Genomic DNA, 18,345 nt, shown 5'->3' on the forward strand with positions numbered 1-18,345 from the left:
CCTTGTCTTCGGTTTCCTCGTCGGTTCCGATTTCTTCCTTGGAAGAATCTCGGCGCTGGACTTCCCTCATCGGCTCCGAGGGGGCGAGTGGCATTGGACCCTTGTCCGACCCCGCTCTCCCTCTAGGTGCTTCGGCGCTGGTGAGTTCGGCTCCGACGTCGGCCTCGGAGCCATCACTGTCGGTGCCGGCGGAGGTTTTCAGTTTTTCGGAACGGAGACCTCCGGCCCTGCCTGACAGGGGTGCCTTTGAGGTCATGAGGAGCGTGTTAGAACCTGGTTCTAATCCACAGTCGGCTCCTTCTGCCCTTCCCTCCATGGTGCCTCCGGTGATTTCTACTCTCTTGTCCCCGACCGTAGAGAGCCAGCTCCTCAAGTTTCCCCTGTGGGGATCTCCTCCTCTTCCGAGGCCTCTCCTGATCCTGTAGGAGAGCCCCCTAGGAAGAGGCAGTGTAAGAGGAAGCACATTGACTCCCCTGAGTCTGTCACCTCTGACACTGATTTAGAGGATTCTGAAGGTTCCCCTCGTTCCCCCTCTGAAGATGTCTCCTTTGCAGACATCCTTGAAATCTTAAAACAGAGGGGGAATTGGTCAGCCCTCAACCCTTCAGAGGATGAATCAGTGTACCTTGAGGCGTTTGGCTTTCGCCCTTCCACCTCCTGGGTGTCCCCGCCCTTTGACCCCCTTATGCAAGTGGTAGCAAAGAAGGCTTGGGCGGCTCCTGACTCAGTGGAACCCACCCCCAGGAGACCATCTAAGTTCATCACGGCCCCCAAAGACAAAGAATTTCTGACCAAGGGCATCTCTGTTGATGCTATGGTGGTGGCTGCAGCTACCAAGAAGGAGCTAGCTGATCCTTCGGTACCTGTTCATCCTCCTAACAAGGAGTCTAGGTCGATGGACAGGTATGGGAAGCGGATGTTCTCGTCAGAGACCTTTACAATGAAATCGCTGAATTACCTGTGCCATTTTACTCGACTTCAGAGGGATTTACTCAAGGAAGCGAGTGAAATGCTGAAGGACCCAACAGCTGCAGGTTTTCAGGATAGGATGAACTCTCAGCTGGCTACCCTTAATTCTATCACCAACTCCTCCATGCGCCTCCTTTCATATGCGGCTGATGGAGCAAGTAGAGCAGCAGGTACAGGTGTAGCCTTGTGTAGGCACGCCTGGATGCGGCTTTGTAACTTTGCGGACCCCTTTAAGGCGTCCTTCACTTATTCCCCCTTTGATGGATCATCCCTCTTTGGTCCTCAAGTGAAGGAAACCTTGACTAGGTGCGAGACTGATGGCAAAACTCTTTCTGCCGTCGGAGTCCGTTTTTCTACTCCTTCTAGACCTTACCCCAAAGGTCAGAAGGGGGGAAAGATGTGGTTCCGGAAACAATCTCAAGGAGACTTGCCTGACGCACACAGTCGATTCCCCTCTAGAGGCAGAGGGGGGGGGACAACAATGGTAGACGCCGCCCCAGAGGCAGAGGGGGCCCGCAGAATCAGGGCAGTCGAGAATCCTTTTCCGACAACCCCTTTCAGCATCCCTGAGGTGTTGCCCGACTGTCCACCTTCGGAGGCAGTCGGGGGAAGGTTGTCACTGTACCCAAAAGCCTGGCTATCCCTAACTCAAGACAAGTGGGTACAGTCTATCATTTCCGAAGGCTACAGAATTCCTTTTCTTTTCGTTCCAAAGCTGTCCAACAAATCCCTTCCAGACGTTCCACCCAGTCAAAGGGAACAAGCAGCATTAGAAATTTCAAAGCTGCTCGCAAAAAGAACCATTCAACCAGTGCCAGCAGACCAAGTAGGATCCGGAACCTATTCCAAATTCTTTTTGGTTCCAAAGAAAACAGGGGACTGGAGACCCATTTTGGATCTCAGCAACTTGAACAAGTTTGTCAAGAAAACAAAGTTCCGGATGGTCACGCTGCAGTCCATTCTTCCCCTTTTGGAACGGGACAGCTGGATGTGCTCTATAGATCTCCAGGATGCGTACTATCACATCAAAATGAATCAACGCTCCAGGAGATTTCTCCGCTTCAGGCTGGGAACCAGTCATTTTCAATTCAGAGCCCTGCCCTTTGGTCTCACTACAGCCCCCCGAGTGTTCACCAAATGCATGGCAGTGGTAGCTTCTCATCTGAGATGTCAAGGATTCCAGGTGTTTCCTTATTTAGACGACTGGCTCCTTACAGCCCCCACCAGGCATCTCTTACTCCTCGCCAGAGACTACACCTTTCGCACATGTCAGGCACTAGGCATCTCAATAAACTACGAAAAGTCTGTCTTGTCGCCTTGTCGTGTTATTACTTTCATAGGCGCAAATCTAGACACAGTCAAGATGTCAGCCAGACTCACAGAGCAGAGGATAGCAGACATTCACAAACAGGTCTTTCTTCTTTTACAGAACAACAAAGTCAAGGCCAGACAGATCCTGAAAGTCTTGGGAATTATGGCTGCGGCCATCCCTCTCCTACCATTAGCCCGCTTCCACATGAGAATTTTACAATGGATGCTCTTCACACAATGGTCTTATCAAAGCCTTCCAATGTCCCATCCTATTCGGATAACTCAATCGTGCAAGAGTCATCTCTCTTGGTGGATCTCATCCCCTCAGCTCCTCCTGTGGAGACCCTTTGTTCCTCCCCCTCCGGTTGCTACAGTGACAACGGACGCCTCCCTGATCGGGTGGGGGGGGCATTTCCAGGGCAGGACAGTCCAGGGCATGTGGCAACTGTTTGAGTGCCACTTGCATATAAACGTTCTAGAGATTAGAGCAGTGCTCCTAGCGTTGCAAGCCCTACAAGACTCTCTTCCCATAGGAACTATAGCAATCCAAACAGACAACATGTCTGTAGTGTGGTACATCAACAAACAAGGCGGAACCAGGTCTTACCCCCTATGTCGAGAGGCACTCAGACTATGGCAATGGGCGATCTCTTCTCAGCGATTTCTGTTAGCAACGCGCATTCCCGGGAAGTCCAATGTGATTGCGGACAAATTGAGCAGAGCTATTCTGATGCCTCACGAGTGGTCTCTGAACAACTCAGTGTTGGAGAAAGTTTTTCGAAAGTGGGGCACGCCTTGCTGTGACCTTTTTGCTACTCGATTTTTTCACCCTCTTTCCCCAACCCAGGCCATCCGAGCAGAGATGCTCTAGTACACGTTTGGCCCCGGGGACTTCACTATGCCTCCCCCCCTTCCCACTGATATCCCAGCTGATACAGAAAGCCATCGCTCAGGAAGCTTCTATGATCCTCATTGCCCCATTAGGTAAACCGTCTTCTTTTTAGAAAACTGTTGACTTGTTTTAGTTACTATATTTACTTTAAGTGGTTTTCCTCAGCAGGAAAATCACTTTGGCTACCAGTTGACCCTTTTCACTTAGGCATTTGTAGCAGTGTTATGATTTATATGAGAATCTCTCTCTATCACATTAGTGCTGCTGCAGTCTCAACAAATGCACACATTTTTAATAAGCTTTACTGTCTGGACATCTAGTACAGGGTAGAGCAGTGTTTGGAAGACAAGTCCTTATTGGCCTTTGGTAGGCTGTCCCATTTTACCACTTCCCATTTTGAATATACAGCCTTATAATTATTCTACAGGAAGATGTCTGTGGTATCCGAAGCACAAAGAGAATAGGAAAATGTCCAGGTTCTTAATGGAGATGGCTCAGAAAGGTTAGGGATGCATTCCTCCACCTCCTGGTTAATAGACCCTTTTGGTTTGACTTATGAAAGATATACTGCTTGTTTTCATTTTGTCATGTTATTTTTTAATGCAGGAAAGAACTGCAGTGGGGTAGGTCTGCCCTCCTCCCTCTTACTACTGTACAGATGAGGGTAGATTCCTGTAAGACAGAAAGCTGACCACGATACACAGTAGGAAAAAATGGCAAAAAAGCTGTGCTTAGTGCTTGGAGGATAATTCTACAAAAAGAAAGCTATCACCATTGAGGATGTATAGAATTACAGTAGGTACTTTTCATCTTTTCTGTATGGGAAGTGGCAAATGGATATGTTTGATTGCATGGAAGACTTGAAGGACTCCATTCCAGTTTACATTTTAGTTCAAAACAGGCCACAGAAACTGCTTTACTTAGACTCACAAGACTGTCGCGCTTTTTCCATTACTATTTCAACCCTTGCAGAGGCTCAAGGAAGGTTGTGTGTTCACTGGTATTTCTTTCTTCTGCATAAGCTCTATGATAAAGATGGAGTTCTTATGGAAGAAGAAATTTCGACCTCTGTTTTGCCTCAGATTCACTAGTACAATTCAGGTCCAATGTCACTGCCTCTACCTTGAAGGGTCACAGTTGAGCATATTAAATGTTTGTCTGCTGTATGGAGGTGACTGCCTCCTGGTGTCACACCAGTGCTAGGACAAATATGTGAGGCTGAACTAAAAATGGCTAAAGGAAAACAAAACTGGATAAGGATTTTTTTCAGAGAGGTAATAGGAGTTGTATGGTGCTTCCTGGTCTGATTAGAACTGTATTGGTAATGCTAGAGAACAAGTCATAATTACTTATGTTTGTTTCAGTGTATCTGACACGCGTTCACTGTATGTTAAGAACGTTATCCTGTTATGCTTTGTCTGTATGTTTTTTTTTGTTTTTTTTTTTTTATTTATTTTTATTTTTATTTTGCATTATTAAAGTTCTCTGTAGGTACCTGTAACTTGTCATGTTCCTGTTTATTTATTATTTTATTTTATGTAATATTTTTGTTTGTTGCATATGTGCTGTATGCTGGTGTTTGCCGTCACAGGATCTTGAGGTTAGACTTTTTAATTTTATTTGCTTTTCACATAAGTTTGCATGCGTCTAGCTGAAACATTCATTGCTGTAACCGCACGTGCTTTTCACTTAATTTGGGGCTGAATTTTTCTTGCACTAATATTTGTTTTTCCTATTCTATTTTTTGTATTCATTTAAATAATGAAACAGTCCATTGGCATGTTTTAAATGGTGGGCAAGTATGGCAGAGAAGAAAATTAAAACACAAAAATACAAGTAATGCATAGTGATTCTGGGTTTGAGTGTAAAATGCAGTGGTTTTGTCTCGTGGGTGTTTTGAACTGCTGAGTAATGGGAGAGGAGTTTAACATGTCTGTAGGAAAATTTAAAAAAGAACAAGCAGATCCTTGCTTGCGGGCTGTTTCAGCAGGTGCTTTTTTCTTCTGTCATGCCATACTGCTCTTCTAAAAATCTTCAGATTCGTTGAGGAGTGTTTCAGGCCCTTGAATGATATGTTTTTGGGAAGAGGAGATACATATGCTCACACAGAGAATTTCAGATATTTGTCATAAGGATCACTGCTGCATTGCTGCAGTACAAATAATTATTTATGGGAATTTGCCGAAGGTAGACATCCACCATTCTGATGAGGATTCCAGAGGTTTTATAGACATTCTCAGTGAGACGGACTCCTTATTTAACTGAGTGTATTGGTCTGATGTTTGTCCACTGGTCTGTTTTAAGCAACTTCCACAGAATATTAAAAAAAAAAAAGATAAAGTACCGAGTTTGCCATATTGGAAACCTTTTCTATTGAATATAGCAGATAATTAAACTGTGTCAGAAATGTTCTAATTAAGTTGCTACGATTTTGCTGAAAATTTTCAGAGTAGTGTTGTTAGATTTTTGATATCTGTGACAACTTGTGTGTTTACAGAAGGCAGCTCGGCCAAAGGATTTTCATTTGTATTCTCTTTGCTTGGAAGTGAAGCAGCACATTTCCTTTTGCAAGCACTGTGCAGCTTCCAGAATAAGGGTTTTGCTTCAGTGGGTGAGCACTTTCATAGTCTACATAGATCAGAAAATAAATGAAACCAGGGAGAGCCCTCTGCAATGGCCCAAGGCCTAGAAACTCTACCAGGTAACAGCAGAGACTTAGCAAGGTAGAACTCCTAGAAGAATTAATCATAAAGGAACTTGCAGTCAGAGAATGCTGGGATTTATTTACCCACCAGTCCCACTGAGACATTGGGACATTGGACCAGTTGAGGTATTTGTGTGCCTCCACTTCCACACCCACTGACTGCCATATCCTTATCTATCCTGACCCTTTGAAGGTAGACAGTGGGGCAATACTTGTACAGGCCTCCAGTAAACAAAATGCACCATCCTAGGATGGGTGCTAGGTACCCAGGCTGGATGGCTGCGCTTTAAGGATTTCACCTTCCCTCACCAGATTAATCCATCTATAGAGACATGCCTATAGTTATAGCTCAGGAGAAACCAAAGGTTGACCTGTTTGATAAAATGCTGCAGAAAGTTCCCTCCTAAGATGAGAGAGAGAGAGAGAGCCTCCTGCCAGTGAACTTTGTGAACTGGGCCCGACACCCAAGGACCAGACATAAGCATGAAGTCTATCCACCATAGCCATTTTAATTACTACCTATGAACCTATAAACAAAGCTCCTCATTAACACTCTTCAAGAAAAATCTTGATGATTGGATGGGAAATAGGAAATTTACCCCGGGGATCACCTCTGTGGCTCTGCTCGACAGTGGCACAGGAAAATACTTTTCTTGGGTAGCAAAAGCCATGGTACCTTTTTGGCTGGGCTTGTATAGGCCCCAGGGCCGATAGCCTAGTACCTACCTATGAGCAAAAGAATATTGGCAAGGAATTAACCCCCGGTCATGCAATCCTTTCACCTCAAAGGTGACTTTCCTTTCCAAAATAAGGAGTGTCTCCCCCCCCCCCCCCCATCCTGTCTGGAGGAGATGGTGGGCCCTTGCTGTGACCATTACAGCGTTCAGGGCAAAGAGCCTTGAGGGCAAAGCTGCATATATGAACTTTGAGTCATCCCAGGAAACATCACAGTGATGTGGTAGGAAGCAGTCAAGAGGGGAAATTATTCTTACCAGCTGTCTAGGCTGGCATTGAGTGCATGGGAAATTGCTTCCTAGTTGGGACTATATCTTCAGGCTTTTTACATTCCATTATTTCAGAACAGAGTGGCGCATTTTTTTTAATCTTGCCTTGCCTAATCTAAGTAGAAACTGAACTCCAAAGTTTTCCTGTATGTATGCAGATATGAGGTCTTTCATTGATAGATGTTTTGTTTCAAAGACTATTTGCCAACTGGAAAGGTTTTTGTTCAGGGTTCCATGCAAAGGGGCGTGGACAGTGAATGCTTTGGATGCCCTTTGGCTAGGAGGACTTCTTATTTGTTTGTCCGTATCCCTTTGGTTCATGGAGTACTGCAGAAAGTCAATGCAGACATGGCCAGCCTCCTGGTAGTGCCACTGTGGCCAAGGCAGACAGAAGTTTTTCAGCTAATTTAGCTGTACAGTGAGAGTCCTCTACAATTTGTGCTGTAATGTGCTGTCTTAGTCCACAAAGAGGGGGTTCTGGTGCACCACAGCCTAATGAGCTGCAGGCTGGCAGCTTGAATAGTCTCAGCCTGGTACTCAAGGATCACTGTTCAAAAGAAGTGCTGTACATCCTCCAAATGTTTAGGAAAAAGTAGGAACTGTGAGTGTGCTGTGTGACAAGTGTAGCATCTTGTACTGTAGGTATAGGGAACAAATTTTATGATGGCTGGCAAAGTCACAAGTAGCAAAATGCATTCCATAACCCTGCAGTGCAAGACATTTCTTTTGTCATACAGGCATGCCAATGCTTACTCCACTGTCCATGTTTTACTGTATTTTTTTAGTGTGTTTCTTATTAATTGCATTTGGATGTGGTAATTGCATAAGTAGTCTGTTAATTGGGGCTTTTAAGTAGATTTTAGATATTTTTATGAATAGATTGTCTCAGAGATGGTTACTTTCTCTAGTTTTGAGGTAACATTTTACTGTCTCTAGTTTGAGACACTTTTAATTGGCATGTACTAATTATAGGTGAATTTTATTTTTATTTTTCTTGTGTAGTGTAGAATATAGGTATACTTTTATTGTTTTAATTGTTTGTTCTAAGTCTGTTATTTAATTTCCAAGAGACTGGTTTGTGTTTTGTCTGTAAGATGCTTTTTTTGGCATAGGTGGGGGCTGAGTTAATGTTTGGTTACATGCTTGTAATCTTGCTGTTGGCATGCAGAGAGTGGTGATCAATGATGAGCATGGAGTAAGTAAAAATATCTACACTCAGTACTTGATGAACATTTTTATCAAACCTCATTATCAGTGTAATTATTAGGATAAATATAAAGGGTGGCATAGCATGCAGCAGTCAGCATTACTGCCTTACAGCACTTAGCTTTCTCATTCAGTCCCTATTTTAGGGTTTCTTATGTGCAGTCCTGTGTCTGTAAGGTGTGTGTGTGTCCATCTTATGATGGACTGGCCTTCCATCCAGCATAAGTTATGTGCCTTATGGCCAGTGCGAGCCAGGATAGGTTTTTTTTCTCCCATATGACCATGCATAGGCTAATGTGGGTGACAGGCAAATAAATATGCATATATGCTTGCATATTTGGCTGTGGTATAGTGGGTATGGAGACAAAACCTGTCAGTCAATTTGAACCAATGTTGAAGCACACTGTATAGTAGTATTTGAGCACCAGCACCAGTTTTTCAGTTTACCGATCAGTGTCTGTTTTGTTTGTTTAATTTGACCCTGGTTACATAATCTTAGCCTGTCAATATCTAATCCGTCCTTCCATTTCTCTCTTTCTCCTTGAACATTATCATTAGCAGCTTCCTATAGACTATTTGCTTCCCTGGCCACTGCAGCAGGAGAGAAGTGTAGTTTTTTAACTGCATTCTGATTGAAAGTCAGTGTTTAAATATAAAACTGCTCAGTGATTGTTTTGACTAAGTTTGGGGAATTTGGCAGTTGTGGCATTGGGAAAAGATGTTTCCGTCAAGATATAGTAAATCTTTTTTTTTAATTTTATTGGGGGGTGGGGGCTGGCCAACATCATAAAATATTTTTTCAGTGAATGCCAGCAGAGCCAGTAATACAGCAAATACGTAGATATTACAACAGCATATTTTACAGTACCATTTGGAGCATACTACTTCTGATTTATTCAAGGTAATTCCTTGAATGGTGCCTTTCCTGTAGCATGTTCAGCACATAGGTACATTTTTGGTGATGCAGCATTTCTGACTTTGATGTTGGAAAGGTACCACTTGGGAACTTTCTTAAACCCTTGTAGGAGGAGGCAGAGGAGTAGAATTACAATGCTTTTCAGGTAACAGGCTGTATTGCTAAGTGTGCAGGCAGCTACTGTCAGCTAAAATGCAGCCATCCAGCGTATCTGCTCCCTTCCACATGAATGTTGGTGCTTTTGCAGGTGACCCACTCTATAATAGGCATATTAATATAATCTTGTCATCATAGCTGACTAGCACACCTCATTAATTCTCCATGTGTACTTCATCTCCCATGTTACTGATTCCCAGTTGTGTGTTCAGGATGTGACCTTGCTCTAAAGTTACTTGATGTCTTTCTACCTTGAAGGTGGTGTTCTTTCTTATTCTCTTCTTGCAGCTTGCTAGTCTTCTCACTGAAATCACCCCAAGAGAGTACTTTCCTTGTTAATCATTCATCAGAGCTGTGTTTGTCTTCTCATTTATGTCATCATGAGGAGGGACTGGGTACTAGTTAGCTTTGTCCAGGCTTTCCAATAGGGCAAATTACATTCATGAAGAGCAGAGAAATGGTGTGATGGAGAAAAGAAATATTTTGCTTTGTGAGCGTGGTGCTGTCCCATTTAGTAGTGGTGGTGGTGCTGGTGGAGGGGGGCAATCATCTTACCAGCCTGAAGACAATGACTGACTTTTCTGTTTGATCCTACACAAGAAAAAAAGCACTAGACATTGAAACAAGACCTGAAGTTTCAAATCTGGTCAGTGCCAGGGTTGCAATAATTAATGCTAGTCAGAGCTGTCTTGGAGTGGTTTATTTTGCTGTCTGAGCTCCAAACTCTGAAGTATAAGCCTTAGCAGCCAGTTACTGTCTGTCTAAGTATTCCAGTTTTAGTCCTCCAAAGACATGCTGGTTGATAGTTCTTACTTTTCGAAGGATATAGTCTGTACCTCATTGTATTTGCCCTTGTTGGGTATGAGTCATGACTGGAAAGGGTCCAGAGTGATTAGATTGTTTAGCTGGTTAATGGAATGACAAAGTAAAATTAAGACAAATGACAAAGAATGTGGAGCCATGCCTTTGAAAAAGGTAATGAAATCCATTTTGATCTTTGTACATTGCACTGAGCTGCGCAGTGAACAAGGTATGTTTAAATACAAAATGACAAGCACATACATGGCTGCCAGCTTTGGCCTCTCTTTCATTCTGTGTATGACCCTTTCAGCTGAGGACTTTTGCTGTAATCTGTTGCCATGTTATAGTACCTGCTCATCTCATTATCACTTTCTTCTCGAGCTCTGTATACTGCAGTGCGCATGCATTTTAGCATTTGGCTTATACAACTGTATCCTGAGTTTTGTTATATAAGGTCTGTCTGAAAGCCACGTTTTTGTTTATGCTGGTCTTTGTTTTGTAACATTTGCTGTTAAATAAAGATTTCTTTAGATCTCTCATAGGGTGTATCAGTATTTAGATGTGGCTGTTGAAAATGGTCTGTAAAAGGGTGATTTAAATTTCGCTTTCATTTTCTTTTGCAGTTATCCTTAAAGTGCAGAGCACGAGAGGTTGCACCTCACATTTTCCAGACATATGAAAAAATTCTGAAAAACTGAAAAACAGACGTATCACGGATAGGGGCTGGGGGTTTCTTATTTTTGATTCTTCTGAGGACACTGAGGGGGTGCATATGCGTGATTATAGAGTACATCAAAGGAGAAGAGCTTTAAGAAATAACTTGTCACTGTTACGGCAGAGTATATTGAAAACTGTTGTTGTAGTATGTTGCTGCATGGATAAAATGTCAATGCATTGGTATGAAACTTTTAAATCTGTTTCCATTTCAGCAGATTGTGTGTTGAACTGCAGAATGTTTTGGAAAGGTCTGCTTAAATAATAAGCCATAGTAGGTGTATACTGTGATGATGTGGTTTATTGTACATACCAAGGAGTGCAGTAAGTTACAAGACCAAAGGTCACGTTTCCTAAGCCAAGGGAGGGCATTTAATTCATTTGTCACACATGTGCTGAAATGTCTATAGAAATGCTGTGTATTCCTGGAGGCAAATGTAGATTCATAATTTTGCTGTGCATATACAGATTTTCATTATGAGAACATGTGATGTAATAGTTATACATGGAAATTATCTGTAAGTTGACATCTGTCTTGCATTCAGACCTCAAGAGCTGTCTGACAGTACTAGAGTGGCACAGGGTGGCCTCCCTATGTTGAAAGCATCAGCTGTAACTCATCTGAATGGTTGCTTGTCTAATTCAAGTCTGTTAGTCTCTACCAGGCAAAGATTTAATAGCGCAAAGCACCCTGTTTAGTTTTAGTTAGGAAAGTGAGAAGTTTCAGGATAATCTTTAAGCATAAAAGCTTTTAACACTGGGTCAAGGGATGTTCATCTCTCCTCCAACAGTCATACCTTCCAACCACTTATATAAAAAAAAGGAAGGAATCCCTTAAGACAAAAGTGTAAGCATTGAAGAAATTGTGAGGGGACATTCACGACTGCAAGGGGCCATATGTACCTCACCAATTCCTTTTAAACCTGAAGGTGCCAGTTTTTCGTCAATCAGAGGTATGTTTGTCCCAGTCCAACTGCATGCATAAGTTATTACCTTGCTCTGATGCCCCCTTAAGAGGTATGCAAGATAGAGGCATCAGAGAAAGGATAGGTGTCAGTTGTTTTATTTACCTTGCCATGGCTGATTGTTGGTTCGCAGGCATCCACTGAGGGTACCATTTCCTTTCATGAAATTTGACATCTCCACTCCTCAGAGGTCCTGCCTGCAAGACATTCTAATAGTTTGAAGACTGCCCAATTTTGAGACCTTTGGTTATTTCATAAAGGCTGTCATCCTATACCGAGATGCAGATTTGGTTGTCTAACCCCCCCCCCCCCATGTCCTTATTCTTCTGCAGCACAATTTGATTTTAAAAATTTGCTGAAGAATATGCTGTGGCCTAACAGTGCTTTTCCATTGCTTGTCCAGGGCATAGTCCCACCATTTCAGGAATCACCCCTTTATTTAAAGAAGAGGAGAAGCCCCTCACCAGGAAGGTTGCTAGAGATGAACCTGGGAGACTGTTTTGCTTGCTCATATCCATTAACTTTTAATGAGGCGCAATGTTGCTGCAGATGATGATACACTTTCTTTAGGGTATTATTAAAGATGGTCGCTTTCAGTGAAAATAATTCTCCCCATCAGAAATGTATGTTACAACAGTTCAACTTCTTACACTTTTGAAATTAAATAGTGGGTTCACGAAATAACAGGAACTTTTAGACCTCAAGCGGATACATGTTGAATCGCTAAATACAAAAAAAAAAAATTGAAAGCAAACATTGAAAGTTAAGATTTTTACAGAGAGGGCAAGCCCCCCTGCACCTACCACGTTGGGGAACAGCTGACACATAGGCTGTACCCTCCATAAGGGGGGCACTTTCACCCCCCCCCCCCAATGCCCAAGAATTACATATCATCGACTCCAAGGTTGCACAGCAGTGGATAAAAAAGCAGTCTCCACTAACAGCGAAAGTAGTTTCAGCAAACTGTTTTTAATTGTTTTTGTGTTTGCTGTAACTACCTTCATTGACCTGACAGGCACCACTTTGCCCACAGCATCCCCAGATGAGGGGGCTTACACACCCCGTACAACATGTACATACACACATGCACACTAACCACAGTTTCACTGTAACTGAGTAGTAAGAGTACTCTAAGGTGCCCACACTTTCAGATTTAGTATACATTCCCCCTTATTCACTCTTAAAAGTCTGCAATGCAAAGGTTTGTATTTACGGTTCAGAATTTCAGCAGGTACCCTGATAGTGAACCTCTTGGCAGAAACGACCAAGTAGTGGGGTCTGGGAGTTTTCTTTGACATGAAAGGCAGATATTTAGAGCTTCAGGAAAGAATGGATGAGGAAATTTTACACCAGAGAGCTAGATTCTCAGCCCTTTATACCCAGGAAAAAGAAAACTTATATATATATATATATATATATATATATATATATATATATATATATATATATCCTGCTGTATACCCTGGTATGGTGTCCATCGACACACCTGGGGAGTCCATGTTAGTACTAACGAAGAGTAGAATGATTGCTTAGTTTAGCAAGTAATAGTTAAGTCTGTAACATCATTGATTAAAGTTAATTATCCCACCCACATGATACATTATCAGGAAAGTATATTAAAACATTTGAAAGCATTTCTAGAGAGATTAATGTTAACTTTTTAGGAAGAGATTCATCAGACTGTGATTTTAGGATTCACTGTCTGTCTAAAGATATGAGGAGCCATCTGCTGAATGCCCCTCTATACAAGGAGAACATTTTTGATTTCACTTTCTAGTAAATATTTGATAAACTGTATGAGAAGGGCAAGTCTATGCATTCACTTAAACATCTGTTCCATCACCCATACCAAGGTGCTTCAGAAAGTTTCCTTCCAAGCAGTGTCTGTCTTGCAAGAAACTAGTCAAGAACATACTATTATAAACAAAAGATATATGCAAAGCAGCAGCTGCTGGCATAGAGGGACAAAAGAAGCTGTATCAGGCAACAGGGGAAGAAAAACAGGAGGCAAGTACCTTTCCAGTACTGCTGGGCTGGTATGTCACAGTTGTGACATTGTGTCTTCCTTTCCCCTCCTCCCTTAACTGACTCTTTCCTTTTGGGGTATACTACTACTAACCAAGAAGCCAACTACTTTTGGCTACACCTCCTTTGATTCAACTCCTAGACTGCAGAGTCATGGACTTTGTCTTTGTTGTAGAAAGGAAAATATTCTGTACAAGACCATTCTGTACTCAGAAAAGAGTCTTTGGAGACCTAACCAGTTTTGTGTTTTACAAAGAAGTTCAGTCTCTTCTTCATTTATTGCTGATAAATGCCCTTGTAGTGATCCTGAGTATGAATGATGTTACCTGCACATCACTCCCCAAAAGACACAAAACAGTATCTGAGGCTCTGTGTAAGAAGCTCCATTACCACTTCATTTCTTTACCCTTTGGTGTTTCTTCTGTGCCCAGCAACTTTACCAAATGATTATCACCATTTTTCCCACTTAAGGGTTAAGAGCATCTACAGCATCTTCCAAAGAGGAGCTGAAGAATCCCCCCAGTTTTACTTTGCTTTACTTCTTAAATCTGGAGAAACTTTGCATACCTCCAGAAGTTAAACCTAGCACCATACCACTTCAAGACTTTCTTAGGGCTGGTACTTGACACCATAATTTGCATGGTGTCTCTTCCGCATGATAGTATTCTTCTTGTGCACACTTTTTCATAATGATTTCACAGGAGATCCGTCTGTCAATCAGAACTTCTCTGAAAGCCTTAGGATGCATGCCACCGACAACCACTGTCCTTCCTAATGGTACTCTCTGCAAAACTCCATGTGATAAAAATTCAGTTGTACTTGAAAAGTTTGAGATCAACACTGTCTAGTCCTTCAAGACAGAAATTTCATTTACCCTCCATCAAAAAAAGAGCTTTGTTGGTGGACACTAGTCGCTGCCAGCTCACGATTCCTTTTCATCATTCCAGATCTGACTTAGACTTTGACCATGGATGCCTCAGACTGCGCTTGGAGGCCAGTACTCTCGGAGTTCAAGATAGATAGTTCAAAAAAGTCACAAGCATATATGTAGATTTGAAGAAGGTGAGGGCCACCATATATGCTTTCCAGATCTTCAATTTAAGTATCATGTCAGGAACTCTGCAGTTGGTAAGAGGCAATGCCACTGTGATCTAATAAATCAACAAATGAGGGAACATACTTTTATCCCTGTGTAGACTAGGTTGGCATATTTGGGAACTAGGCATCAGTCTAGGTAGTCTTTCTGAAGCAAACTACCTTCTTAGCAAATGGAATTCAGTAGTAGAACATATGAGCAAGTTGCTGGGAGTGTGCACGAATTGAAAACGAACAGCAGATCCTTCCTCAAGACCATGGTGGAATGCTGAGACGCTTAGTGATTGATTCGTTTGCATCTTGAGTCACCTAATGCATAAATTCTGTTCTCAACCCTCCTTCCCTGAAACCTAGGCGACTATTGTCTTTTTCTTTCATTGGAGCCAGTGTCTCCTTCATGTAGCCCTACCTATTCCTCATTTTCTGTGAGTTTTAGTTTAAAAAAAAAAGTGGTCAAGATAAATTTTAATTGCTGTACATTGTGATAGCAGAAGTGGTTTCCTCACCTAGCTGAAATGACCTGGATGGTCCCTTACTGTATTGTACTGTGCTTGATCTGTCCCAGTCTCAGAGTTAACTCTGCAAAGTCACTTATCTCCAGAGGTTGTTCACATTCTTCACAACAGAAAACTTAAATCATGTCGTGCCAAATGGAAAACATTCTCAATGTGGTGTTGTGAAAAGCACATAGGTTCAGCAACCTCTTCATTTACTTTGGTGCTGCGGTGTTTTTTGTGTGTTAGTCTTGCTAGTCATCTGGTGATTATGTTTAGATGCTGATGCACTCCATGTTTGTTTTCACCATGACTGTTGCTTCCTTGTAGGTTTATCCATGTCATTTTAGATTGCCTCTCTTGGATCTCCTGTTATCTGTTAATGCCACTTTTAGACCATTCCTAAAGGATAACCCTGTATTTGAGACCTCACAAAAGATTAATTCTTCTTTGGGTGGTTTGAATTTTATAAATGAGAAGCTTTTTCCTTCCAGTTCTGCTGCTGTGAAGTTTTTTATCCCGAGAAACCATCCTCATATTACCAGGCATCTCTTTCATGGCAGCCTTTGAACTCCAAGTCCTGGCGTATTTAAGAGCCTTATATATTCTTCTTTAAGGGCAGGTCTTCATGTCTAAAGAAAGCTAAGAGGCCTCCTTAAAACAATCTAACCATCTACTTGTGTTTCATCCCAAACTTCAGAAAAAGGGAAAGATTCTGTGCATCGTGAATGTTCAAAAGCAGCTAAGATACACCAGCAGAACTAAAGACCTCAAACTCTCTCTCTTCATCCATTTTGTCTCCTTTGTATATGGGAAGCAGGGTAGACCAACATCAGTATGTTCAGATGGCTAGCTAACTTTGTTACTATTTGTTATGACCATTATGGCAGGAGTAGAGATGTCAGTTCAGGGTTAACTGTAGTGCTTCAGCCTCTTTTTGAAAATATGCCATCTTAAGAGACACCTTCTTGGACTTCTGTCCTCACCTTCTCAAAGCATTTCAAGTTGGAATGCAGTTTAGACGTCTAGTGTTAGTTTTGCTTCTGCCATTCTAAAAGACATGTTGTATCCCTCTAATCATGTTTATGGATGCAGGCCTTTTCAATGCTTTATAGTTCTGTATCCCATGTATTATGAACTACAATGATTGTTAGGTGAATGTACTGTGGTATTTTGAGGATACTCACCATAACCGTACATGTTTGATAATGGTATTGCTGCAGAAGGAACTCCCCCAAGTCCTGCCTTACACATTTCATGCACATTCACACACACGATAGATGGTGTGGTAGGCTGCACCAGAAAGTTGGGCCTTTTATTTGCATTCTGTCGACATTTTTTCTTTTATTCTTTTGATAGAGGTAGATTTGGTTTTACAACATTTGGTGGTGTAGTCTACTATTTTTTCCCAATTGTGCAATTTACTGATACCAACAATAGTAAATTTCACACTAGGGAAAAACCTAGCTTAGATGTCGGCAGTGGGTAGGACAGCTAGTTTTTCCTTGTAGGACCCTGTCATGTTTCTGCATGAGATACCCCTCTAGGCACAGATTGGTGGCTTCTTTCTCACAAAATAGAAGATGGCATGGTTACTTTCCCATTCACAGCAGAGTTTCTAGCTGATATTGTTGGTATGGGGAGGCAACCCTGCATCTCTTTAAAGATGCCCAATTGTTTTTGAAGTCTGCTATGAAGACTGATGTCCTGCTAATAATTCCCATGTGTTGTCCTGCAAATAATTCTCATGTGTTACGAATGCACTGGATTTTTAACATATGCAGTTATGTTGGGTATATACACACAGCTATACATTTTCATGGCAAGAGCATTTTAGCCAGTTATGTAATTAGACTTTTTGTACTGTTTTGTAAAGAACTTCATGGAATTTGCTGATTGTTTAAAATAAGAGCAATTGTGAAATGTCTACTTTTTTCTTGTGTCCAAGTCATAAAATTGACACTGTGTTAATACAGTGCAATTAGCAGTCAACAAGACACATTAACAAGGATACATATCAGAAGCCTTTGTTTCACAGGGAGAATTTTTCCTATATGAAGTTAAGACAGTAGCAAGTTTTGGGTAGCATTTCATTATTTTCCTGTCTGTGGAATTTCTTATCCATCTATGTTTCTGAGTTTTCTATTGGTACTCCTGTTTCCTACCCATTCATAAACATGCTGGTTGATTAACTGTACTAAACTATCTTCTTACGTACTGTATTTATTCTTACCCTTGAGGCTTGGATCATGACTGAAAAGATCCATGGACCAGACCATTTAAGTGGTTAGCAAATGTTAAATTGAATGAATCCTAGTAGCAAGAGGCTTTGATTCTAGCTACTCTTCCACTTTGCTTTTGGGGTCATTCTTGATGACAGTACTTTAAGAGGTATTCTTTAATCCAGACTAACAAGTACTCTTCATTCTGTTGTTATGCTTTCCACATTATATCAGAGAGGACGCATTTGCTGGAGAGCTTAAAAATTTGACAGACCATCTAAGTATGAAATTAAAAAAATGGCATTCATTTAATGTATGATCTTCATAGCCAATTCTGAGACATGTCATGACTGCTGTTTTTTTAGTCATTGTTTACAGGACTACAACCTAAACATGCAAAGTGATTTAGTACTTGTTAAATGCTGTCTGGGTTGATTTTATACCAATGCTGAGCTAGAGCTGTCCTATCCAGAACTTTTGGCTGGTCCACTGCCTGTGTTGATCTTGTAGAGAGTGCTCTGAAAAGTGAGACTAACCTCACAGAGAGAAAAAAACAGCCTTATTTACATTCCCCAGTATTTTTATTACTTTTTTGTGAAACAGTTATTTGGATGGGGGTGACAGTACTAGAGCTACAGTTCACTGACACTAAGACAAACCAGACTCTATCAGAATTCTGCCCCAAATGCTTTCCTGTACATTGCATTTTTAGCACATGCATTTACCCCTTTTAATTAAGCTGTGTTAAATAAACGTGGCTGTGAAAACTAATATACAGAGTGTAATTTGTTGTAGTAACTTAGTTTTGGTAACTGACAGTGAAACTGTGGATATACTTTTGGATATTAGATGTTCTTCGTGTTTGTTAAAT

The 18,345-nt window shown here is 41.6% G+C and overlaps 1 protein-coding gene across 6 annotated transcripts in view; it reads left to right on the forward strand.

Annotated features, from left to right (window-relative positions):
- Positions 1 to 18,245, forward strand: part of AP1B1 (adaptor related protein complex 1 subunit beta 1) — a 1,110,789-nt gene extending 1,092,544 nt beyond the window's left edge. For 5 of the 6 annotated variants that reach the window (XM_044068431.1, XM_044068429.1, XM_044068430.1 and 2 more), the window contains 2 exons: positions 4,764 to 4,772; positions 10,583 to 18,245. In XM_044068431.1, coding sequence (XP_043924366.1) covers positions 4,764 to 4,772; positions 10,583 to 10,657 — 84 coding nt within the window. In that variant the 3' untranslated portion in view covers positions 10,658 to 18,245. The remainder of the gene's footprint in view (positions 1 to 4,763; positions 4,773 to 10,582) is intronic. The other variant, XM_044068433.1, reaches the window with a different exon arrangement.
- The last annotated feature ends 100 nt before the right edge of the window (positions 18,246 to 18,345 follow it).

This window comes from Protopterus annectens, chromosome 4.part0 (assembly GCF_019279795.1).
Source record: "Protopterus annectens isolate FY-2018-M chromosome 4.part0, PAN1.0, whole genome shotgun sequence".
In the NCBI taxonomy this organism is placed as follows: Eukaryota; Metazoa; Chordata; order Ceratodontiformes; family Protopteridae; genus Protopterus; species Protopterus annectens.